Source organism: Perca fluviatilis, chromosome 5, assembly GCF_010015445.1.
Source record: "Perca fluviatilis chromosome 5, GENO_Pfluv_1.0, whole genome shotgun sequence".
Lineage (NCBI taxonomy): Eukaryota > Metazoa > Chordata > Actinopteri > Perciformes > Percidae > Perca > Perca fluviatilis.
In genome coordinates, this window is record NC_053116.1 from 28,962,886 (window position 1) to 28,990,639 (window position 27,754).

The 27,754-nt window shown below is 40.3% G+C and overlaps 1 protein-coding gene across 2 annotated transcripts in view; it reads right to left on the bottom strand.

The window, feature by feature from the left end:
* Nucleotides 1–8,400: 8,400 nt before the first annotated feature.
* ajap1 (adherens junctions associated protein 1) overlaps nt 8,401–27,754 on the bottom strand; it is a 58,036-nt gene continuing 38,682 nt past the window's right edge. For both annotated transcript variants that reach the window (XM_039801884.1, XM_039801885.1), the window contains exons 3-6: nt 14,103–14,190; nt 13,728–13,970; nt 11,361–11,493; nt 8,401–10,485 (exon numbers count right to left, since the gene is read on the bottom strand). In XM_039801884.1, the coding sequence (XP_039657818.1) occupies nt 11,421–11,493; nt 13,728–13,970; nt 14,103–14,190 (404 nt within the window). In that variant the 3' untranslated portion in view covers nt 8,401–10,485; nt 11,361–11,420. The remainder of the gene's footprint in view (nt 10,486–11,360; nt 11,494–13,727; nt 13,971–14,102; nt 14,191–27,754) is intronic.

Sequence of the window (27,754 nt, forward strand, 5' to 3'; positions counted from 1 at the left end):
AAAAATAGCTATTGCTGCTATATCATGGTTCTTCCCACAAACATGTCACTGCTCATTTTGGAGCTTTTATCCAGACAGAACATGGAGCTTATTTGTGTCAGTTAAGAAATAAATGGAGCCAATGACTAGATCCAAATGACCATAATAATATTGAAGGTAGCATAGCATGGTATCATATCAGATGTTTTGCGCATCATTTTCTTTTTAAACCTCAACAAAATGTTCCAGCGTGGAGAATATCAACTATAGTGATATTGCATTCATAACATTTGAACAATGCAGACCTTAGGCAGAGAAGCACAGTAGCTTATACCCATGATATATATGATGATTCATATCCTGGGGATAGTCTTATGTTTTATAAGACGCACTCATATACAAATTTGCTTTAACAAACATACAGTATATACAATTGTAAATATGCAATTTTTTTAAGGTTCTGCATCAATTGAACCATGACCATCCCTTAAAGGAAACTGCCAGTAATAGACCAAAAACAGAACGAGTCTCATGTGAAAACCAGGATCCAATACAAGCTAGCTATGGGAGTGGGAACCAGGTGAAAGAGGGATAACTCCAGTTTATTACAGCTTTGGTCTTACTTTCGTAGTTTTGGCCACCATTTCTGTTGGTTATAACATTGTGCTCAATGAGAGCTAGGAGAGGGCGGCAGCACACAGACCAATTTCCTGGCATTTTTATGATATTTCCGTTTTACCTCCAAATAAACTGGTTTAGATAATCTGGCTTGTTTACAATCTTTTTGATTGTTTCTATAGTGATGTTGCCTTGTTTCAAGATCTCAGCAGTTTACTCTGTAAGTGCAATGCTATTTCTGATAGGAATGATGGCCAAAACTATCACAATAAGACCATGTTTGTGTTAAACTGGAATTATCCTTAAAATAAGAAAAGACTTACTGTAATGAGCAATGTTTTTTTTTTTTAGATAATGATAAGATTTTAAGAATTCAATGTTCATTTCTTAGGGCTTTAGACTGAGATAACAGTTAAATTTACTTGGTGATACCAACTTTTTTATCTGATAATATGATTAAATGATATAACATAACTGTAATATTAGGTCTGCTTGCTATTAGTCTGGCATTCATGCTTTGTTCTTCTCACCTCTTTTTCTCCATGCTGAGAACAATAAGATTGCATCAAAGGAGACGTAAACAATTGCTTTATACCTAGACATAACATTATACTGTAGTTAAATTATTGGATGAAGTTTTATTTATTTTGCCCATGGTGTCTTGTTTATATTAAAAACACTAAGTAGTCCTCGTTTATTGATTTTCCACTCCCTCGGTGTTGGAAGAACCCTGATCCAGTTTCACACAGTGTAAAGGCCAATACAGGGATGCCTGGTTAGCTCAGTTGGTAGAACTTGCGCGCATATCTATTCCTTGACATAGAGGCCCAGGGTTCGAATATGACCTGCGGTGGTTTCCTGCACGTCTTCCCCTTCTCTCGCCCCTTTCATGTCTAAACTGTGATTAAAGGCGGAAATGCCCAAAAAATTCTGTAAAAAAAAATGTAATATGGCCGGTGCACTATGGTGCTTTCCTTTGTTCTGGTCTCATTTGATAGCAGTAATAATACTAGTGTATCAAATTTATCAAGATAATTATTTATTGATTAAAACACTAACTAAGCATTGCAACTTAAAAAAAATAGCATGCCATTTGATTTGACAAACGCATACAGAACCCAGCTTGAATTGATATTGAAATTTTTATTTTGTGCTGTTTGCCCTGATCGCTGCCCTCCCTTAGGACTCACTCCAAGAAACTCCCTATAGCACAAGTCCATGTTGTTTTACATTTTATTAATAGCAACATCAGAGTACTAAATGCACAGAGGACGAATCCAATGAGAATCGCATTTACAGTGCTTGCAAATACAGAGCTTAGTAGTACAAGAGTAACCAAATCAAAGTCACCTGGAAATCGAAACGTTTACCAATAACTACAAAAGGAAGAGATGTTGTTCATAAGACACAAAATAAAAGTTATACAACATTTAGCCGTCACAGAGACAGACTGGAGTCCCTTTTGTGGAGGTGTGTTGTGTGTGTACGTGTGTTTGTTTATACTATAGGTCTTATACAAAAGTTAACAGAGGTACTCATTGATATATTAAACACAAATATAAAAAGTTTAAGAGTCACAAAGTACAAACTCTTCATTTTTATGGCGACAACACAACTCGAGTCAGGTTCCTTCATGGTAGCTATGGATTGTGATTGTAAGTCAGCTTCGATGAACAGACCACTGTGTGCCCACATGTGAAAAATTCCCCCCCCTCACCACACACACACACACACACACACACACACACACACACACACACACACACACACACACACACACACACTTTTTTTTTTAGAAAGTCCAATACAACTTCCTCACCCCTACAAATTGAAACATGTTTTGTATGATAGTTATGTTTTTTTTTTTTTCTTGATCAACTCAGGGAACAAGCAAACATCTATGCAAATCAAATGCTGCAACGGCAGATTCGGGTCACGCAGCTAGTCTCCATTTAGCAGGGGGATTATAGGAGAATTGAGATGTTGCAAACAAAGTGTTGTTTTTCTTATTTTCAAGTTTTTGACTGTATTGATACGCACTGACTGACAGTGACTTAGCTCTTGTGAATAGAAAAGTAAAAACATGACCCGAGAGGAGAGTCGGAGCCCTCCGCTTTAGATACAGTAAGCGCACATTACGTGATTTTCTGAAACGATGACAAGAAGCGGTATGAGGAGCTACAGTTTTCTGACAGCTAAAAAATGGATTCATTTCAGATACATATCAGTCTATAAAGATAAACTTTGTCCTTTCCTCTGCAGTGTTTCCTCTATGTTGATTTTGTAGTGGCGGCCTACAATGGCAAAATTTCTGCCACCACGGTATCAGAAATAGGGCTGTACAAAAAATGCCGACATAATGAACCCCTGGCTGCCACTCACATTACAATTTAACAACAAGTAGAACTATTGAGAGGTTATTGGGCCTGTCCAGTTTAACTCCACATACTGTTGTGTTGATGTAGTTTATTGTCAAAACCTTCGCTTTCTTCCAAGTCGACTATTCAACGAACAGCTCCACCAAAAATGTCACCGCGGTGGGTCTGTTCTAAGTTTAGGTTGTTCGGACAGACCTGCCCCCACTGCAAAAAAAAAATCCTAAAGGAAACACTGCTCTGAGTTTAACTTTTTGTTGCTGGATCAAATATTTCATTCTTCCTGCTGAGTCTCACCAGCTTTTTGAGCAACCTGCTTTTAGGCTATTTCCAATGAAAATCACGTCACCATCAATGCTGGCTGTGAAACATGTTTCTATATGCTAAATCAGACACCAAAAGGCCAAGACTGAACAGAGTCGATACATTGATTCCTCTCCTCTCATGAATGCTTCTGACGATATGGATAAAACAAACCTCGGCCTTGGACATTCAGCCAACATCTAATGCAAACACATATGTCAATAGCTTAACACTCTGTATGTCTGACATGCAAACAGGAATCACAGTCCCTGCAAATGAGTGTGCGGCACATCATTCATTTTGACAGGAAAATCCTTGTTGATTGACAGCTTGTTTCTGCTGTGGGGAGCATAGGTTTCGTGGGCTGCTGAAGAGACAGAACGGGAGCTGCACAATATGCATTCGCTGTGAAAAAGGCATGTCAAGTCTTTGGTGTCTATTTAAGACTTTTCTACAAGCCCCCGATTCCCCCTGCCTTTGCCTGCACTGCACTCAGATAATGTTTCCTGAATTAAGTCTGACCAGCGGAGTGGAATCATTTTCCTCCCTCTTAGCTATAATACAGCGCGCTCATCAGCTATCTTGAAATATAAACTGAAAAGGCAAGAACGCAGTAAGGCATTTCCTTACATATCAGTTTGATTTCAGACAGAGGTAAAAGGAGGAAAAATGATGTATGCTGATGTCTCCATATATCCTGTTTGAAATATATATCACAGCTGCAAATTATATATTCCCTAAAAGTCCTTCAGGAATAGAATGTGATTTTTTTTAGCTGGCAGCCCCTGTTGGTTTAATGAGGGATGCAACCAATGCAAACAAACTTTTCAAGGCTAACTGAAGTAAAGCCTTAGAAACCCTTTTCCACACAGTATGAAACACAGAAAGAAATTCCAAACGTCAATTTTTACCTTAGTTCAATAATCTGATTTTGTAGGTTTCAAAGAATGAGAAATCTGTCTCACACGATCATTATTAGCGTGGCATAAAATTTCAACCTTTTTCAGTCCGGTCACATTGATATTTTACAATTATTAGTACAGAAACTTGGTAACCACAACTACCTTCTTTGATGAAACAGTTCGCAGCAATTCCAAGAAGCAGCATGGTCACAAATTGTCAACAGCCCAAATTTGTAAAAGTTCTGCGTGTAATAGGGAACTACTTCATGATAATTAAGCCCAGATCTCTCACAATCTTCAGTATTTAAGATGAAAGGATAATTCAGGTTTAGTACAACTTGGGTCTTATGTTCTTACCTCTCTTTAGACACCATTGCCGTCAGTAATAATTACATTGTACTCAACAAAGTTGAATGTTAAGATCTTGGAACAAAGCGACAAAAAACAGTCCAACATGGCACAATCAGGTGAGGTTGTAAACAAACCTCCAGGTTAGCCAAACTTATTTGCAAGATAAAATAAAAGCGAACTGTAAAATGATTACACAAATACCATTTTAAACATCCACCACACCTCAGTTTACAGACTTAACTTTGACTAACTGTACTTGCCATAGTTGTGCTGTAGTTGTGTGCGCACGCAGTTTGACCCCGTTGGACTTAATTTTAGCGACGTTGCCGTGTTCCCAGATCCCTGCAATTTACTTGGTGCGTACAATGTCATCCTAACTGATAGTCTGGTTGTCGCTTTGGCTTACATTCCTAAGCGTCGAAAGCTATTCTGCCGTGAGCACGGTGGTTAGCTAAATGCTAACGCCAGCATGCTCATAATGACAATGCTAACATGCTGATGTTTAGCAGGTATAATGTTTACCTTGTAAATCATTTGCGTTGCTACTGTAGTCAAGAGATCGCCAAAGTCATTACGATTTATCCTGTGGGCACTTTGGATATCTCTAACAAATTTTATAGCAATTCATCAGATAGAGAGATCCTATATTACAGTCTGCGCCACAGTGGTGGACTGACTGACCAACAGGTATCATGGCTAGAAATAAGGCCCAAGTTAAAGTAAAACCAGAATCATCCTTTAAAAAATTTAATAAATGAAAAAAGTGAATGGCTTCCCACATCATTGTGCCTAACTGATCTTTTTTTAACCCGGTCAATTTAGCAGTTGCAGCAAAAAACATCTTCCTTTCTCAAATCTTTCTTGAGACGTCTCCCTGATTGTTTCATATGATCATAAATGCTAATATTACTTATTTTTTTGCAGTCATTACAATAAGTATGTGGCAAATCATACATTTTCTGGGGCAGTTGTAACAATATGTATATACAAATACAAAATAGGACAAATGAATGCAACTTAGTCTAGATCAAGTTTAGTTGGTTTCTTGGCAGCTACTGTTGGATTTACACTGTTCTTTTTGTATTCATGTGATGAAACACTCAATATAATAATTCATGTAGAAATGATGTTTGAGAACAGAAAGTCCTTGGTTTCCCAGCCAAACATGAACACAGCAGAACCCAACATATGATCGCACCACCTCTTCGAACCACTCAGACATTCCACCTGGAAATCTCTTCTCAGTCTCTGAACTATTGCAGCGTCTACTGAAGTATTATACTGGTTAGCTAAAGATATAATACAAATACTGCTTGAAAGTGCAGGTAGGAAGCTTGGCACAAGGTTAGTTTTGTGTTTTAAAAGAAATACCATAGTTACACATGTAAACAAAGACACTATCCCCGACCTAGCTGAAACCTTCCCAAAAATGGGAGAGGTCCTGAAAAATAGAACACACCTGTACACAAATAGAAGCAAATATATAGAAAATACATTTACACGTGTATAATATACAGTAAGTTTTCGTAACCCTCTGACTATTAAGATAGCACTCTTCATTCAAAAAAATATATGTTATGTCAAAGAAGCAACTCCGCAGCCTGACACACACACGTGAGGCTGAATTGGTATGGGTCATTCATGAGAGTGGTTTTCATGTTGTGAATGGGCAAAAGCAGGAGCTTTGCACCACAGTGTTTAACCCAGGCTGTCTTGGCACCTCCTGAATGGCTCACTTTTACAGATACTGATCTCACTGGGACAACCTGTTTCCTTGAATCCTTTAAGGAAGTGAGTACAAGCCTGAAAACAACCTAAGCGAATGACTGGAGATCCACTGTCAACACGCAATAAAATCCACCTTTTAAATCTGTACATATTGCTGTCTGCAACCCAAAAATGTTTACAATTACAGAGTTGTATTTGTGCTTTGTACAAACCCACAGCACATTAAAAGGTAGATTCGTAGGCGGCTTCGGGACACAAAGGTAATCTGTCTTTCAGAGCTTGAGGTTGATAATAAAATTATTGGGGCTAGAATGCTCTCAGGAGAGCCTAAATGTCCTTCCTGACTATGGGAGGTGAATTCCCTCACTTTGACATAGGAGATAGTTTAAAGCAATTTGGCAGCGGCTGATTGGCTTGTCATAATCCCCTTCCTTCAACAATACACCGACGGAGTGTTTTTGGGTCTTTGAAAGAACAAAATTAAACTCTTCTTTCTCATAAGTCTGTTTCGTATTTTTTCCCTCTGCTTCCTTCGGCACGAATTAAAACAATCTATTTGTGCACAACCCCCAACTTCCTCGCTGTGATAGGTTAAATTCTGATATGCTAGAAATATTGTATAGAAGTATTGAGTGGATCTGGCTCTGGAGAGAGCTAACTAACCCCTACCACACATTCGAAGAGGGAATTCCTCCCTGCTTGCATTTTAAACACATGGCGCAGATCGTCTTTATCCTGAAGGACAATTCGTTCACTTCTTCTTCGCTCTTAGTTGAAAAACTGTGGATCATTTTTATATTCCAGCTTCAACAAATTGGTTTATGTTTCTGACTATTATAGATGCACCGATACCAATTTTTTTAAAGGAGAACTCCAGGCAATTTTTACGTTAATCTTGATCGCTATATGTATATGAGTACTGTCGATAGCAAAAAAACGAGCCGAATCGGTGCTAGCAACACGGAGCTGCTGCAGCTAATGCCGAGAGCTCCCACTCAGCTAAAACGGCAGTTATGGGGGCATAAGATATAGAGTGTCTTTGTGCCTCTTAACATACACAAAATGCAATTAAAATGTCTGTGCAACATGAACAGGGCCCTTACATGACAACAAGATGCGTTTAGCAACTTAGCCATTGTTTAAATTCACCTACCCTCTTAGCTGCTAGCTGCCGTCTGGGATGAGTGAGTGTGTTCAGCCAGGCTCCGTAATAATCATCACGCAGCAGTTCCATGTGTATTTGTAGCATATATATCCATTTTGTGTGCTGTCGTTGGTGAATATGAGTCTCTGCAGTGGCGAATTGTGGTGTAGTTTCCTTAGCCAGGCTAGCAGCCCCAACCGGGAATCCTTCTACTTCCTCCCCGCCGCCTCGCCGCTGCCGACAACAATCCACAGGCCCGCTGGTCTGGTGGATGTCCTCCAGAGGACAGTTCATGCTTTCACGGCGAAATATTGAAGTTTATTCCCCCTCAAAAACGTAATGTGAACTGAGCACTGTAGTGGTTATGATCATATCAGAGACTATGTAACTACATGGAAACAGACCAAATGATGCCTGTTTCTTGTAAAGTAACTAGCATTACAGAAGGCTGTAGCCTTGCGCTGAAGCCCCGTGGGGAATTCAGTTGTAGCAGGAAAAGGTAAACAACGGAGCTGTGAAGTGTGAAGAGTGAAGAACGGAGGTGTTCACACAGGGAAGAAGCTTGGAGTAACGTAACTATGGAGCTAGAGCTAATCTTCAGTAACGCTTATCCGTAATAGTATTACAAGAAACAGGCATCATTTGGTCTGTTTCCATGTAGTTACATAGTCACTGATAGGATCACTTCAGTGCTCAATTACCTATTTATGAGGGGGGAATAAACTTCAAAAATTTCTCCGTGAAAGCATGAACTGGTCCTCTGGCCAAAATCCAGACCAGCCCGGTGCCCTTCTGAATTGTTGTCGGCAGCGGCAGGCAAGGGAGGCGGGGAGGAAGTAGAAGGATTCCCGGTCGGGGCTGCTAGCCTGGCTATGGAAACTACCACGCAATTCGCCACTGCAGAGACTCATATTCACCAACGACAGCACACAAAATGGATATATATGCTACAAATACACATGGAACTGCTGCGTGATGATTATTACCGGAGCCTGGCTGAACACACTCATTCATCCCAGACGGCAGCTAGCAGCTAAGAATGAAGAATGCAAAGTCCGATGACGTCATTCACGTGCACGTTAAGTACCCATGTGGATTTACCGATCCAGCGGAGAGGATGGTTTGTTTATGCCAGCAGCTAAGTTCACAAGATTTTGTCCAAATTTAAAGACTTGTGGCAAACTACAACAGTTAAAACAGTTAGACTACACACTGAGAGCTTTCGTTTCAGCCTGTTTGTGAAAATAAAAATCGCTATTTACAGAGTAGCACTGTAGTTGTTAAAACAGCGCTGTGTAGAAACCGCATGCAGACAGAGCATCTTGAAAAATCACTTTCTTCATGTTTATACCCGTTAAGCTCATGAGAGACATTGGGCTAACACCGCTACTCCAAATATCAGTGGTGAAGTTTACGGGCAACAGGCTGCTGATGTGCTTTTTCACAGAGCAGCTTTGGAAACACGGTTTCTGTGATGTGGTGACGGCTGGGAATCTCTCGGCTCCAGTACACTGAGAAGACGTTGAAACCCAGTATTATTAACGACTGACAATGGCTGGTCGTCAAGTGGAATCATGCATTGGGCAAGAGCCTAGTTATTTTTTTACAGCCAAAGATGTCCAAGCGGCTGGCATTGCTCCTCTTCCGTTGCCTATACCTGCTTGACGGAGAAGTTATTGTCACATTGCTATGAGGTGGTATCGGGTGTGGTAGTAATTTTATGACAACAAGTATGAGTACATCGGACACGGCATCGGACTTATACCCCTATACTGGCATCAGTATCGGTGCATCCCTACTGATTATAATTCAGACTTTTTAGGTTTCAGAAATAATTTATTAAAAGTGAATCTTGGGAGTTGCGTGGGGATAATTTACTATCTCTGGAGGGGTTAACTTTTCAATCTCTTTCGTACTTTTGCAAATTATCACGTGAATTATTTTGAATTTGAAGCTCAAATTGAATCTATTCCAACCTTTTAGCGCTGCGGTTCAGATCAAAATCATAACCAGTCATTAGAATTTATCCCAAACAGCTGCTGAAACTGAGACCAACATGGCACAAGTGTGCAAGCGAGCTAGACAGACCTGAGGCAGTATGAATGTCCTGTCCAGCTCCATGCAGTCTGTTGTGGCTATCCATACCCAATCTAGTCATGAATTTGCTGCTATGGGATTCGTTGCAGCAGTGATCCTGCACCACAGAAACCTTTTGTTTGTTTTTCCATGAAGCCAAATCAGGTACAAATCTTACCCAATAAGCAATTGGTGCAGGCGGTGGTTTGGCTTGCACCAGGTGTATTCAGACGGTTTTCTTTGTTATAATCTCGGCTCAGGTGGGAGTTTTTAATTAACAGTGCTGAATCCCAAGAGCTTCGGACCTCCACTGTTTGGGCTGTGGCAGACTATACTGTGTAAAAAAATAGACATAATTATTCTGTTTAAAATGGGACCTATAGAAACAATGTTTTAAAATCAACTGTTCACTAAAGCATATACCGTTTGTTTTTATCCAGCTTCTCTCTTCCCAAACTAATACAATAGTGCTTCATATAAATATCTTTTAGACTCTTTTGCAACACATTTCTTAAAACTATTTCAAAACATATTCAAATACATTTGTAGCATTTTTTTTTTTATCTTTCACATTTCTTTAAAAAAACAAAAAGAAACAATGTAGTTGAAGTCGATACAGGGTTAATATAGCGCTCTTTGTTTAGTCCATCAGTTGTTGAAACTTCCTTTAATCCAGGTTGTGGCACATAGTGGCATTATTGGCACATTGTTCAGAAATACAGTTCATCCTTCACCCACAGCAGCTCCTTGGGTTCATTTCTTTTCAAATGTCAAATGTTTTCCTTGAGACATCTGTGACGTCCACAGTCTTGTCCCACACATCCTGTAAATATACCTATATATAATCTATATCTAAATGACTGAACGTTTCTGGAAATATGGAGTGGCAGCATTGTGGCTGCTCTGCTTGTGATCTCTAGAAAAATAAATATCTTCACCAGTGTCCAAAGAGTGATCACACTATTTTACAAAAAAGCTGTTTTGTGTGTTTCTTGTTTCCAACTGGATCCTGTGGAGAATAAAATCACCATTATGCCTCAGTAAGGATAACAAATGAACCCACTGTTACAAAACAAATGCTACTTCAACGCTGTTCGAAACATGTATCCAACCAACATGCAACAACACCTTTATCAAACAGATAAAAGTGGCAAACGTATAACATACAATTCAACCCAAATATGAGGAAATACATTAGGCTGTGGCAGTATAATAATACGATACTGTATATATAAGGCTGCAGCATAGGGGACATGCTGTGTAGAGCTGACTGAGACTGTGTCCAGACAACGGCGAGGCGCTGTCCTCTCACTACGCTATCTGCAGGCAATCTATTCCTTTTAAAATCTGGGTCAATAGCAGACGTTACACCTCCCCCCGGGCTTCCAGCAACACTGTGGGGCCAGAGCATGTGTTTAACTTTCACGCTTTGAATTTCAAATGCAGGCCATTCTGGCATATATTATCCATGCATAAAAATATGTCACAAGTCAAGAAAAAGTGCTCCTTCACTGCTGTTCAGAATGTTCCAAATAATATGCATATCGGTGTATGGATGAGAGTGGCAACATAAATATTAATGAAAGTGTTTCAAATATGAGTGAAATCATTAATTGTGAGCATATAGCTTATTAATACTGATACTGTATATACATAATTAGTTTCTTATCTCGACGAAATACGTCTGATACGGCACCAAACTGGATTTCTCCACCCTTTTTTCATTACTGCTCAGAAAATGGAACGGAGCATAAACATGTCACAAATAACAAACATATGCCAAGTTCCCCTCTATTCCCAAAGTGGAGCAGCATCACCACGGGGATCGAGGTAGCTTTGGCTCAGACGATGATTTGCAAGAGGACAAAGTGGCACAGTACCCACCAGAGCTTGAATTCAGGAAGTCTCTTTCACCCACAGGAAGTGAACAAGGCCTTCAGCTTGTCAACAAGAGATCTCGAACCATTTCTCTGACACAAAGGCCACAGGTATCAGTTGACGTTCAGTGGGGGAAGGCCTGTAGGATAAAGATGACAGAATGTTATTACTGGATGGAATACATATACATATTTATATTACATCCAATCAGTACTATATTTATTGTCAATAGCGTTTAACCTAAATTATTTCTAAAGAGGCATTATTGCTGAGCAGGCACGTTGATAGGTTTCCTCAGAACACAGACATTGTTTTCCAAAGACTTCATACGTTCTCTACTGTGCTAATCGATAAACCTTCAGTGCCGCTGTCAGCGCTGTACTACAGAGATAATCACTTACTGAGACCTCCACTTCTTGGTGGAGGTAAAAATTCAAGAATAATCAGCACTATTGTTGCTAAAAATGTAGCCATCATTCTATGACTTTAAATAAACAAATCCAGACACTTTGTGGACTATTTACACCAGATGAATGATCCTCCCCTCACTGCCAGCATAATGAATCTGTCACAGACTTTGGATACGCAGAGTAAGTGTGACCATCTTTGCTGGCCCCTGCAGCAGATGAGTGTTACTGTTATCCACTCAGACAGTAAACACTGTCAAAACTCAACCAAGCTTAATGTCGCACTACATATCAATGAAAGTTTAAGGTATAATGTGCCTAATTTCTATGTAAAACACACTTTCCTTGTCAATTTATATCACAAAGAGTGACACATCTTCACCCACAGAGAGAAGCAATTGTTAAAAACATTTTATGACTCTGTGGTTGCGTCTGCAATCTTTTATGCAGTAGCCTGCTGGGGAGCTGGGAGCACAGAGAGGGAAAGGAAAAGACTCAACAAACTGGTGAAGAGGGCTAGCTCTGTTGTGGTCTGCCCTCTGGACACCATAGAGTAGGTGGGGGAGAGGAGGATGTTGGCCAGGCTGGCATCAATCATGGGCAACACCTCTCACCCCCTACATGAGACTGTGAGTTCCCTGAGTAGCTCCTTTAGCAGTAGACTGCTGCACCCTCAAGAAGGAGCGCTACCATAGACCATTCATTCCAGCAGCAGTCAGACTCTATAATGCAACATCATAATGTAGCACTGCTAACTGTTTCTGCAATATGAGCCATACCTGGACAATATTCTGCACTATGCACATTTATCTATTTATTACTCTGTGTCACCTCCAACTTTGCAATATGTCATCTCTATTCATTCGCACCTTACTCATCTGTATATCTGTGTTTATATACTGTCTGTTTATATAAGGTTGTTTATTGTGTAAATACGGTTGTTTTATTACTATTATTGTTATTATAACAATTTCTATTCTATTTTTCCATTCCCTATACTTTATGTATATTTTGTAGATGTGCATTTGTGTTATTCTGATGTGTGTACATTTTTCTTTTGAGCTGCTGTAGCACAGGAATTTCCCCAGTGGGATTAATAAAGTCTATCTTATCTTAATTTAAACTCCTAGCGAAATGCAAACACAATGACTTACCAGTGTTACATCTTTTGCCACCCTTTTGGTATAAAGCAGCACATTTTAGCTGGGTTGGTAAACATGTGCAGTTTACTGATATCACATTACATGACTTGTGGGTATTGAAGTTCAGTTTTCAAAGTATATATTTATATATCTGTCTGCCATTTGAAATGCTGTCAGAAGGATCAGTTAGACTGTAATGACTTCACATCACGTTGCCCTACAGCTATAAATTGACTCATTACAACAATGAAAACAACTGGTAGGTGCATATTTTTGTGTGTAGCTTGAGCATGCCGAGGCACCCCGCTCCACCAGGTATCTGGCATGTGGACGAGGAATTAGGCGATGGAAGACAGCATTAAAGGCAACCAATTTGTGTGTGGCTTTGCTGAGAAACAAACCTCAGACTGAAGCTAATTGTGGTTGAGAGTGACAGCACAGAAACCCGAGCACTTCGTGAAGAAAAAGTAAATTCACTACGATTGTTATTCCGATGTACTCTCTCTCGTCTGTTTGTCATCTTCTTCTTAATGCTTTATAATTTCATGTGCAAGTTATTAGAACATTTACCCCCTCGTAAAACCATTATTATTCAGAAATAGACATTGATTTCTTAACCCAATTTGAATTGATTTGGCTTTGGCATTCAGCATGGGGTTTCATAATATTTTAGACTCTAATAACATTAATGATAATAACTGTGGTGGACAGAGACATCTCTTTAGAAAAGCATAAAAGGGCTGTGGATTTCCATTGCTGGCTGACTGAACAAATGTTCCAGTGTGCATTCACCCTGTGCTATAAACAGCCCTGGGCCAGCGTACCTGTTTCCGTTGTAAGCAGTCTTGTAGACAGGCGTCTGCTGGATCATCTCATCAGTGTAGATGGGCACGGCAGTCCGAACGCACTCATGTGAGCACTGCAGGCTGTCATTGTAGGCAGTGAATATGTCCACCTTGCTGGGCACCCGGGCTGGGGTGAAGTCTGTCAGGTTTTGGCAGCTTTCTTCCTGCTGGTGGATCTTGCGCTGATGGCTATTGTGGCGGCCATTTCCCGACTGCGCACAGCTACAAAAACACGCACCAAAGACAAGAAACAAACATAAAATCATACCTTGTACCCTTCACATCATCTGCAAGGATTTCTGACAAAATGTGAGCTTCTACAGTTAAAGGAATAAATAAAGGAATCTTTCCTACCAGTTTTTAAGGACAAGTGTTGTAATCAAGGCTGCGATAACCATAATGAGAGACACAGTGATTGTGATTATCTGGTGGACTGCCAAACCTGCAAAAAGAAAATAAACACAAGATAATTTACATCTATGGAGGAAATGGTTTCGCTCCCGTTGCCCACAGCAAAGAGCCATGCACTTCACTTCTCTTTTGTTTTCTGTACTGTACAAACCCACTGCACCCTACAGAGTATCAAGGGCAGCTCACTTGAAAAGCAGAGGATGATAACCTAGAACAATTTTGCTCTTCAGTAAGTATTGATGACTCTGTCATCCACTGCGATTCATAATTTAAGAGTAACATACATTATTCCATTACAGTACAGCCAACTGTAATGGATAACCAAGTTGAAGTTTTCTCTAAGTACTTATAAAACTTATAATTCTTATGTCATTATTTTTCAAACCAGATGAACCCTTCAATAGAAGACCCACATTTACATACAAGAGCTGGTATGCTTTTTTCTAACCTTTTTACCACCATATATCCATAGATTTTGCCCTTAGGCTTTTTATTTAAACATGATGTGAGAGCAAATTGTTTGATATGGTATATCAAATAAAATATTTGATCAAAAGGTTGTCCTGACAGGTAGGGTAGTCTGAGTGCTTTGAAAAGGGAGAATGCATGGTAGAGGAATGCGAAAACACACATAATGTACATAAGCATTAAAGCTGGTTTAGAGTAATAGAGGAGGTGTTCATGCTTAAGAGCTTCAGCGGCAAATTTAGGACACTGTTAGTATTTATTATAAATTGAATTTAAAACAGTTTTAATAGCAAAAAAAAAGAAAATCAAATTTGCCTAAAACCAGATATGGACAATCAGAAATATTTTTTTTGTGAATCAAACTTAATATGTGACCAACTTGAAGTGTAAAATTGTTAATAAGAACATAAATGCAACAGCACTGCTTTATTTTTATTTATTTATTTTTTATTCACAATGCCACTACCTATACAATAATACAGTTGGGGTTAGGGATGGGCATGATTATTAGGAATTTCGTCGATCACGTTAATTTGGTATCGATTACACTAATACTGGTTGCGTTGCGTAGTGTGAGTCTTGAAGCAATTAAATTAATTTCACAGTGTGGCAGCAATTAAACATTTTATCACTCGGGGGCAATATTTGACTCCATACTCAGTTACCTGGCTGTGAGTTTCCATTTTGATTTCAAAAGTTATCATGAAGAGGACACGGCGAAGTGTGGAGTGGGACCATCAGGGGACAATTTAGATTATTATTTTTTTTTTTAATGACTTAGTTCACTGCAAACACTGAGATGCCGTGTATAAGTACAACACGGCCACGACTCAAATGATGTAGCCTACCACTAAACAAAGTGCAACCGACCCTGGTTAATGTTGGTGGCGGCCGCGGTGCATCCTGCCCTGTCTCAACCTAGCATAAACTCGGCGTTAGCATGGAGGAGCTGCGATGCACAACGAGCAGAGAAAATTACCCAAGGGATTTGCAAGTTAATTGAGATGGATATTGGAACCAGCATATCACATTTCGTTACGACGTACCATCACCAGACTGGTAGAAACTCACTACGAAGAACGGAATAAGGTTCCCCGGGCTGGCCAAGTTAGCGCGGAGGTACCTGTGCATCCCGGCATTTTTGTATTTTCATTGCATTTTTAATTTATAAAAAGTTAAATAAATAATGAATTTTAATATAAAAATATGAATGATTAATCGATAGTCGATCATTAATTCTCCCGACGATCAACTAAGAAAATTTAATCGAATGCCCATCCCTAGTTGGGGTACAAGATCAATTGGGTAGAGTGAATGGGTCCCCCAAAGAAGCTAGAAAAGCTTATAGGTGGGGGCCCATGATTCATGAAAGGGTAGTGGTACAGACTATAGAATACACAGATACAACCTGTATCCAGATGATGATGAATAAATGCCCGCAAAAAGCGCACCAGTACATACTTAACATTACATACACATACAATCATACACATACATCCCAGTAGTCCCAGTAGTTTTATATTAGATATAGGTTAATAAGAAATGTTTTTTAGTTGTCTTTTGAAGTTGGAGATCGAGGGCAACACCTTGAGGCCATCATCAATCCCGTTCCAGATCTGCGACCCCCTCAAACAACACTCATACTGGCGTGGATATGTCGGCGACATTTTCCTGATATAAGTGGTTTGATTGTCGTTTGGTATGTACGCTGGGGGTTGGAGATGGGAACAAGACTACTCAATCTAGAGTTCAGCCTGTTGACAATTTGGAACATAAGGCAGGCATTATGATATTCATTTAGCTCAGTCAGTCTTAGTAACTCAAAACGGTGGAATAGAGGTTGGGTGGGGGAATTTATCTCTGACCAAGACAGAGCCCGTATGACTTTCTTTTGCAAGGATATACGTTTCTTAAGATTGCTGGTGAAAGTGTTACACCATATCACATTACAATAGTTAAGGTGTGGTTCAAAGAGAGTTTTATACAACGTGAGAAGGGCAGACAGAGGAAGGAAATGTCTGATCTTATAGAACAAGCCAACATACTTGGACAGTTTTTGTTTACAAGATAGTCGATATGACATTTAAAGTTGAGTCGTCAATGAGGACCCCCAGAAATTTAGTGGAATGCACTCTTTTTATCTCCTGACCATTAATTTTAATCAGGCAGTGATCAGTGTTTTTAAATTTTTTACACGATTTAAATAAAATGAAATTTGTTTTGCTGACATTTAATGACAGTTTATTACATTTAAACCAGGAGTCCATTTTGGTTAACTCTGAGTTTACTATATCTTGTAGAATAAGTGGGTTCCTGCGTGATCAATTTTGTGTTGTCTGCCAACACATTCTCACACCCAACTCGTAAAATAAGGACGTTCGGTCAGGAGCCTTTCTCGTTCTTATTGACGTTAAAAGTCTCCTTTAGCGTCTCATGTAAACGTGCTTGGTCGCCACTATTGCCGAGTCGCAAGCGGGGGAGAACGCCTCACACGCCAGGAGACGGCCGTGGGTGAAGCGCGACAATAACGGAATCGCGGAGGTTGGGTTTAGGAGAAAAACAATGGGGAAAGGACACCTCAAAAGCCGGGAAACACACGCCGGAGACGGGGAAACAAAAACGCCACACGCAGGACGCAAACCCGGGGAAGGACGCCTCAAAAGCCAGTAAACGCACGCCGGAGACGGGGAAACAAAAAACGGCACACGCGGGACGCGAACCCGAGTCTTTCCCCTTACATACCACTCGCTAAATCTCATCCAACTGCAGCTCTCCCCAGTACATTACACATATACACCGAAGGGTGCCTTTTTCGTCGCATCAGACGCTGAAGGCCACTGACCAAACATACTTATTTTACGAGTTTGGAATGAGAACGGGTTGTGTCTGCAAAAATTATTTTATGAAATATTTTAGAGGAATTTATGAAATACCAACGAAAGAAAATATCAACACCACATTTTCCCTCTTCAATGCAGTCATTTATTTGTTCTATTAGGTTGAGTATTGCCATACAGGTTGTACTCTTTTTTTTCTAAAACCGTACTGAGAGGGAACAACAATATCTAGTTTATGAAGATAGCCACTTAGTCTAGTGTATACTACTTTCTCCATTACTTTAGAGAAAGTGGGTAGAATTGATATGGGCCGGTAATTGCTCATATCATTTCTGTCGCCTGATTTAAAAATTGGAATTATCTTAGCAATTTTTGTAATTTTAGGTACAGTGCCAGTAAGTAAAGAAACGTTGATGCAGTGAGCCAGTGGCTCTACAATGACATTTGCAATGGCTTTCATGATCTTACTACATATTCCATCTACACCAGCGGTGTACGAGCTCCTCAAGTACAAAATGATCTTGAGGAGCTCAGTACTATCTGTCGGTACCATGAAAAATTTGTGAATGTAGCTACCAGAAAGAAAATGCTTGAAGATGACACCCTGGGGTTGATTTATCTTCTTAGCCAGATTTACACCTATTGAGGCAAAATGATTATTAAAACTCTGTACAAGATCAGCTTTGGCATCACCAAAGTCTGGCAGATTAGTAGGTTTATGTCTCCTTTTGAGGACTTCATTTAACACATTCCATGACCTCCTGCAGTCCCCCTGTGAAGCTTCTAAGAGTTCAGTGTAATGACTTATTTTGCTCTTTCTTATGATCTGCGTTAGTTTATTTTTATAAGAAATATATTTCTCTTTATTTAAGCTAGAAGGATTTTTTATGTAGGATCTGTAAAGCCTACTTTTATATTTAATAGACTTTAAAATTCCCTTCGTAATCCAAGGGTTCTGGAGGGTAGTGCTGCATCTGACAGTCTTCTCAGGGATTGTGTCCTTGATGGAGTCTTGAATGATCTTTATCAGACTGTCATATGCTGCATCAGGAGTCCCACTGTCATAGACAGAGTCCCACGACTTGGTCTGTAAGTCAACACTTAGGTGCTGTAAGGTTCTCTCGTTGAGGATTTTAGATTTAATTTTAGAGAGTGGGGGAGAGAACGATTTGCCAGAGCCAAAAAATATTACAATGGGAAAATGGTCTGTGATGTCAGACTGCACGACTCCTGTCACCAGCTTGGTATTTTGAATATTAGTAATGATATTGTCAATAATCGTTTTGGATGTCTGTGTAACTCTATTAATGGTGGGGAAGAAAGACGAGGAATGCAATGTGTTCATAAAGTCATGTTTTGCCCCATCTTCCTTGGAAATATCAATGTTATAATCACCAAGGAGTATACAGTCTTTTTTTTTTAGCTTATTCTGTTTATGTAATAGATCTTCCAGTTTACAGCAAAAAGTGTCAACAGCAGAGTCTGGTGGGCGATAGAGTACACCGACAATAAATATTTTGTCATTATTGTTAATCTCAATAAATAAAGACTCACAGTGGTCATCCTCTAAATAAAGATCACAGGTTTTTACTTGGAGACTGTTCTTAACATAGAGGCAGACCCCTCCACCTGTTCTATTTGGTCTGTTCTTAATGTGTAGATTGTACCCATCGAGGTTAAGTAAATCGGCATATGAAAAATCATTAAGCCAGGTTTCACTACACCCAATAACATCAAAATGACAACTTGAATTAGACAGTAAGGAAGCTAAATCAGAATGATGTTTGTTTAGGCTTCTGATGTTTAAATGTAACAATGAATTATTCTATATATCATTTAATGGTTTTAAGTTATCAGGGTCAAGAACATTACAAGTAATATTGCCACCCATATCAATGCAGTTGACCGCCTTAAACTCATTCCGCTGCTCCATAACCTGTGGAGGATAATCCTCAAACACAAGGATGGGATGATCCCGGAACTTCAGTTTACCCCTCATGGTCCGGGAATGGTGGATGATCTTGTCCTTTACCTGGAACCTGAGAAGACGAATGATGACCGGTCTTGGTCGCTGGTTGGGTGGAGGTTTAAGTGCCAGGGCTCTATGAGCCCGTTCACACTCCACAGGCGAATCGAGGACCCCTCCAAAGACCTCGTTGAGCATCCCGGTGAAGAAAGCCGTCGGCCCAGGCCCCTCCATGAATTCAGGTACACCGATAACCCTGATGTTGTTGCGCCGGCACCGTGACCCGAGGTCGACAACTTTAGTTGCTAGTTTAGTATGGTCTCTCTGTAGGTTGGTGATAGCTTCCTTGGCAACCTTCAGGCATACCTCTTGCGCGTCACATTCATTCTCAAGTATTTCGAGTTTCTCAACATGTTCTGTCATGGTAGTTAAGACACCGTTCAACTTGGTCTCAAGAGCTGAGAGAGTTTGTTTAAAGTCCTCGGAGATGGCAGTTCGATGAGACTCAAGCAGGTGGGTGAGGGACACCATGGTGACCGCCTCGGCATTTGTGTTGGTCTGCACCGCTTTAGTTTTCGGCATGGTCACAGCAGCTCAATAGCAGATCAGCAAGTTAGTAAATCAACTACTTTAGGTTTAGGAGAGAGTTAGGTTACAAACGGTGAGTTTAAGGATAAGCAAACATTAGCAAGAGTGCGAGACGCAGCGTGCTTCACTTGTTACCACATCACGTCAAATAAGCAATGTCAATACGTCATTCTTTCATACTTTCACAACTCACATCTTGTCAAACTACACAATTCACAGAATTTATATATTTTTTTACAATTTTGGGTTGGGTAAGGATTACAATTTTCCAGTGTGTCAACTTAATGTTACACTAAATCAAACTAATACTTTAAAGGTCACACTTCAGAAACAGTGTTTTGAAAGTTCTTAAGACTTTACATGAAAAATAATATATATTCTTTTCCTTTTCAGGAAACTTAAAGCTGGATTATTGTTTTTTTTTTTGCAATTTGGGGGCAACAGAACAGACTAAAAACACAACAGTATTATCACTTTAATGTCAAATGTCATGTTAGAATGGAGTTGCCTCACACGTCCATCAACAGAGAGATATTTTATTTGGAGTACTATCTCTAGGTCTCTGGTTTTGGACTGAACCTAATATTCACTCTCTTTTTGGTTCTGTTGAAAAATATCTGGCGTTTTTGCTGATAAATGCTCCCCTATGTTCACCCCCTCTAGACATTAACTTTGCCTGTCTGTTGTTTGGTGCTGGGCAGGTAGCATACAGGAGTTTGTAAACCAAAGCAATGAGCTAAAAGAGGCTAAAATGCTTAGTAGAACTGAGGGGAACTGATAGAGTGGAGATAATTCTTGTAAAATTACACATTGTCATTTGATTATAAAAATATTAAATAGTGCTGCTTTAAAGAACTATAGACGCCCTGCTACATCCTAGGAAAGCTAATTGATTTCAGTATGTCTGTGGTAATGTTATACTGTGCTAAGTATCTGAAGTAGGGATAATATGTGACAGAGGGAACTCCAGCCAGGACTTATCCACAGGTCACAAGCTTTCTTCTCTTCGAACGCATACTAACCAACTGTTAATATTTATAATGCACAAGCTGTTTAAGATCAATTTGCACCTGTCTGACCCATTATAGAAAATCATTATTGGACAAATTAAAACCCAATTACAGTGCCATCACATGGACAGCGGAGACACTGGTTGAGAAAAGTACAACTCTTGTAAGTATTGGTGACTTCCACTGGTGTTTGATTTGAGAATGATTATTAACCCACCAACCTCTGAATAATAATCAAACCAAAGCAATGAACACCACATAATTTGTCACACGTTTGTGACAGGTACCTGGTTTTCAGCCTTGTTTTGCTAAGCCATAAAATTATGACTATTCTTTAAATGAGCAACCATGCAGCCTTTTGCATCTTAACCAGCTTGCAGATACATGGACCAAAGGTTCTCTGCTTGCTCCCTTTGTTCTGTATGACTTAAGTACAAAAGCATTGTTCTTATTATAATTCTTAAGACTCCTGTGTGTTCTGATCTCTCCCTTTTGCCACAGGACAGTAATCCACAAACAAAACTGTGCGGTACATGTCTGAAGTGAGGATTAGTGTGAGCCTATTCAACTCTACTGTATGGTTTGTGTGCTATGTACTTGTGTGAGTGAGTGATAGAGCATGAGAGCTCTGACTAGGACACAATGACACACTGCAGCAGGTGACATGTGGCAGGAGGAGAAAAAAAAAAGAAAAGCCGTCATGATGAAAATGCCCATGTGGGCCTTATACATCTCAACTCTCCATCAGCCAGCTGCCTAACTGCTGATCCAAGCCAATTTGTCTTCGGGAAGGCTCAAAAGGAAGTGCTGCTTGGTCATTTTGGAAAAGCACACAGCCTCTCCTCTGCCTGCCTACTACCGGACAGCCTCCTCTTGGATAATAAACTTCTGCGGGCCAGGTCAACCTTGGATTAATGATATCTACGGCTGGCTCAGGAAAGTCTTACCTTCCCAGCGCAATCAGAGTCCCTTGCCATGGCAAAGGCACATTATCTGTCAAGTAATTTGCATTTCCCTCATCTCCCCTCTCTATCCTCCCTCGTCTCCCTCTCTGCCTGTCTCCGGCTGACGTCAAAGCTCTTAAGTTGAAAGTGTTCGGTTAGAAATTAACATCTGTCCAAGTTCAGGCATTATACAGCTTGCCCCTGACCTTGATCAATAACTGGGGCCTCTACCAAGAATTGTTTCATTTTACATTGATGTCAGAGTGAAAGGGAGCACTTCCCAGTCAGGAAATTCAAATTAAATGCTGCACTTGGCGAATTTGTCCCCCCCCCCCAACAAAAAAAAATAATAGCACCGCAGTAAGGGGCTGTTTTTTTTCCCTCTAATGGACCCCCAAAAAAAAAAAAAAAAAAAAAAAAAAGGGAATGGGGTTTTTTTTTTTTTTTACCTCTCCAAGACACTCCTCTGTCCATGCAAGGGAAACTTCTCAGTATAATACAAATGGTCAAAAAGTGCATGCAATCATCGATTGGCAAATGGGATGTCAGTGAACACAACGCACGCATGTTTAGCAGCCCCAGCCAGTCTGTGATGTTATACCAGAGGAATCCAATTGGCTCAGCTGGTGAGCACGAGCATGCTGCGTGTAGTTTGCTGATGCTATGTTACAAGTTTTCAGGGTATTTGAGTCCAAATAGCTCATTAAGAGTAACTTCAGGCTGCCATTTGAAGACTAAAATATGTATACTTTCCTAGTACAGCTCTTTAATGAAACAAATGAACCCAAGAACGTGAGGTCCAGCATCCCAAACACCAACATTAAGACCATTAAAACCTAATTTTCAGGGCAGTGCATTTAACGGCGCAGGGCAAATATAGCAGATAATGACATGGGTGACAAATCTGAGTGCATAGGCCAGTTCTATTTTCATCCAGGACTGCCAGTTAGAGAGACGGAAATTTGGCCTTGCTATCTAAAAGCTATCAGTGTGTCCTGGCTGTCCGGTTTAAATTTCACCTTTGGCAGTCACCTTGCTTTAGAGATACCCAGTTAGGTTTTGTTTGGTCAAATCACTGCCAAACAATGGCCCTGTTCTGACCTGGTTTTATCATCCGTCATGAGTAATCCCATCACAAGTGGACAGCTCTAGGTACGGGTGTTTCCACCTGACACTAGAATGTGTCGCCAAATGCGTCCCAAGTGACCACTTGTGATCGGATCTCACTTCCCCGCTCTATATGCAAATAAACACGTAGATCATTTCTGCTTGCATAAGCCGGTTGTGTGTTTATAAATGTCAGTTGTTACTCTCACATAAATCAAATGAAAAAGCGCTGCAAGAGAGAGAGACATTTTTTAAAGTCTCTGTGTGTTCAGCTCTTAGAACATTTGTAGCTTCTATCTGCATCTCTGTGGTTTGAAGTTTAGTTTAATGTATATTAGAACTGCTTTATTTTACATTTCATATTTGCTTGTTGGAGTTGTGTTACGTTACTGTCGATGAAGACCCAACATTTCCTGATATTGCCGCTTCATAATGTAAGCATTTAAATAGCAAAATAACAGGGGACTTTTATTGTGAATAACTTATAGGAAATGAAACCGTTTCACAGCCGCTACATTGACCACTCATGCACCGTCTTACAGCGCTGTGTAGCTCTGGCAATGCAAAACTAACTATAACTGCGAGCAGTTATGATGGGGTCCAATCCTCCCGGCGCCAGTCGCCCCCGACGACCCAGGGAGCGTGCGAAAGCGGGACCCAAAGCGGGACGGTGGGGAGGCAAACGTTGGGAAATATATAGAGGTGTGAGCCGTTGCAAATATCCCATTAACATTGATTGAGTAAAAGGGCCAAAACTGGTCTACGTTGACTATAGCGCTTCTACCTCAATTATGGCGCCCCCTAAAGGCCGATCCTCACCAAATCCGGTACAGAGCCGTAGAGTGGCATGTCGAACAATAATCTCAAGATTTGTGATTATAGCATTTGCGACAGAGATATTGCCATTGCAAATTTCCCATTTAAATGCATTGAGTTATTTGCCAAAACGCGTTTACATTCATTATAGCAACCCCTAATGGCCGATCCTCACCAAATTTGGTAAAGCGCCTCGGAGTGGGATTTCGAACAATATTACCGAGTTTTGCTCTGATACCTTTTAATTTAGCCGAGATATGCTAAAGTTTGTGTTTTCTGGCTAGCTACGGAAATTTTTTTGGTTGTAAATTGTGCACACTTTAACGTAGCAAAATTCGTTTTGATAACTGTTGGTCAGGTCCGTCTGGAGATGCTACCTACCAGGTTTCGTGCAGATAGGTCACACGGCCTAAGAGGAGTTCGAAAAGGTTGGTTTTGCGCATTGCGCAGTATTGCCAAAAACATTTTAGCGGAAATAGCAGTGGCCTATGGCATCACATTCAGCTCGATTCAAGGAACACAAGGATGTAAGGTTTTCTAATGTGCGATGTGTAATGTGGGAGTTATAGGCAGAAACACGTTTGACATCATTATAGCGCCACCTAGTGGTCCATATGTGTAATTTTTGGTAAGTGAGGTCCATGAGCCATTGTACATCTACACTGTAAATTTGAAGATGCTCACATTAGTGTAAGTGGTGAATCCAAACCTCGGTCCCATAGACCACTTTGACCAATCAGTACCCCACTATAGGCGTGGCCTCAGGAGTGGCCCTAGATGGTACCCTCAAAAAATCAGATGAGCTGTTCATGAGATATAAACATTTTGTACCTGTAGCGCCCCCTAGTGGCCTTTGTTTTGGAGGCCCAGAGGGTCATGGCAAATAAGAATATAAAGTTTGGCTTTGATAGCATTTATTTTGGCTGAGATATGGCAAGGTTCGTGTTTTTGTAGCTAACTACACATTTGTTCATGCATAATTTGTGCAATTTTCATCCAATAAAAATTCTTTTAATAACTTTTTGTCAGGTCGGTCTGGAGATGCTACGTACCAAGTTTCGTGCAGATCGGTCGCACGGTCTAGGAGGAGTTAGAAAAAGTAGGTTTACGATAAATCACGATTTTTCATGCATAAAAGTCTAGGCGGAAATGGGCGTGGCCTATATCAGGAGATTCAGCTGAATTCAGGAAATGCGTGGATATATGTATTTTTAATGTGCGACGTACGGTTTGGGAGTTATAGGGCCAAACGCGTATCTCTGCTATAGCACCACCTAGTGGTGCAAATGTTTTTGTCCGAGGTCCACCCCCACTATGTATGGTTTAGGCTGTAGCATCAGTTTTATCAATGGAAAAATAATAATAATCCTTAGGAAAGCAATCGGGTTCCACAGCTCCGCTGGATCTGTGAACCGCGTTGCCTTGCAAACATGGTTCCCAGCCCCCTCAGGCTTGGACCCCTAATAATTAACCGAAGGAGACAACATAGGATCAGGATTGTTTGTAGTAATAGCCTACATATTGGTGAAGATGTTTTATGAAACTAAAAATAATGTTATTGCATACCGGCGGCTGCCTTTTCGAAGCAATCGCACTGCACAGAGCTCCGACAACGAAGACCAGGCAGCACAGGAACAAGAAGACCGAAACATTACTGACAGTATGATAAAAACATCCAAAACACACGATTAACTCAGTGGTTTTTGTGACACGAGAAATACTTTGATTGAGTAGCCTATGTAGTTCCGCTCACAGCTGAGTGGGTGGTCTTTAACGTGGACACAGGACACATTCCCGTTCTCACTGCTATTAGAATGTGGACACACACTCAAACCACCTCCAAATGTAGTTTTTGAGAGTGAATCTCAATGCGTCATGAGAGTGTTTTCACCTGTACTTGGAGCTGTCCATATGTGAGCCCATCACTCAGATCAGATCTTAATACCAGGTGGAAACAGGGTGAGTGAGAGGCTGAAAGGGAGATCGATAGAGAGAGAAAGGGACAGAAAAAAGGAAGGGACAGCGAGGAGAGGACAGCTAGCTTGTGACCTCTGAGGCAGCAGGATTTGAGCCCCCATCGATGTTCCCAGCAAGAAATAAATTAGATTTTGTTTGCCTTCATGGCCATGACACTTTGATGAACATATCAAAGTGCTACCTACTTTTAATAAAAGAACCCCAGCTTAGACACAAATACTCACTGTGGGGTCAGTAATGGAGCCAAGCAGGTCATGTCTGGTTTGTAGCATCTTTCAAAACTCCTCATATATGTTTTTCTTTTACCATTGTCACATCACATTATCTCGGTATGTTTAGCCTGAGTGCATTAAAGCTGTGGTAGGCCCTTTATTGTTGGTGTTGTTTGGCAATAATTCCATAATAATCTTTCAGCATATTGTAATTCAAGTGGTCTTTTAGAAAACTAGAACTCTGTTTCCAGTCTTCAGAAAATCTAGCCGTCACGGGAGACAGGTCATTAGAGAGAAAGCGTTCCTATTGGCTGTTCTGCCCATGCCACAATGAGGGAAGAGGGAGAACTGCAGGAAGAGTTCTCCCTCTACTTCAAATTCTCACTCATAGTAAAAACCCCAGAGAATCTAAACCAGACTCTGCAGCTCTACAGAGCTTTTCAGCTAATCATTTTGGTTTTAAGACCCTCAACCTTAATGTACGTATGGTTCAGTCGCACCACTCTCATCAACCATGTTTCCAGACACAGTGGGCAGCTGCTTTTAGTGAAACTGCTTAGATAAACCCACTGTGTGCTACCTGGCGACGAGCATCAAACAGTTGACAAAGTTAGCGACTAGCAGCTAAACAGCCATATATTTCCCTCAGGATCTTGGTGGACACCAAAACAGAGATATAATTAGAGTGAATATTGGACTTATATATTACACTTTGAATTTTGAAAACCATTTTGAACACTTTTGCCATAATGTCTTAAGGTGATGAAAGGTGATAAAATGCCATTGTTGTGTTTAAAGCTTGTTCAGCTTCCCCCAAGTGGCAAAAAATGTATTAATGCTGCTTTAAGCTCTTATAGCTCTCATCAGAGAAATGTAGATTATATTTAAAGCTTAACACATTTCTTGAGTTGTGAAGTGGTAATTAGTGCTGTGTTTATGAAATACCTTACACTGTTGCTGTATTTATCTTGAAGCCTGGTCGTAAACAAAGGTGTAATTAGCTGTATGGAAGCATCAACATCAAACTGAAAAAAATATTAGTAGCTGCTTTACTGAAACAAGATGAGGAACACATAGTCCTGAAACCTGAAAGGTCAGCAATAGCTTTAGCTCTTATTTCTACACAGGATACTTGAAGGGCCCTGTAAAATCAGTTTGAATGTTTTTCCAGATTCAGTGTTTTCTGTTAAAAAAAATAATGACAGATGGACAGAGTGATTATCAATATAATGTACTTGTGGACATACTGCATGTTCCATGTTAAAATAATAAATGAGTACATATTGTTACAGCTAGCCATAACATTTAGTAACTAAATATGGCTCAGCCTCAGTGTGCAACCATCTTTATGGCAGTTTTCGACCTTGCTGAACTCCTGACTTGTCTCTCTGCAATTTACATGGTGGATTAAGTGACAACATCTAAACCACAGGCAGTTTGTCCTCTGAGTAACAATGCCATAACAAGGCGCTACTGGACAAATGATGCGGAAAAGAGAATTTCTATTTAATCACTATGCATGTATGTATGAGTTATTGTGAGCCTTTAGTTGTGTGTATATGAGTGTGTCTCTGTGTGTGTGTGTTGTGTGTGTGTGTGTGTGTGTGTGTGTGTGTGTGTGTGTGTATGCTGGACCGTCTGTATGTAGCAGTAAGCCCTGTCAGGCATCC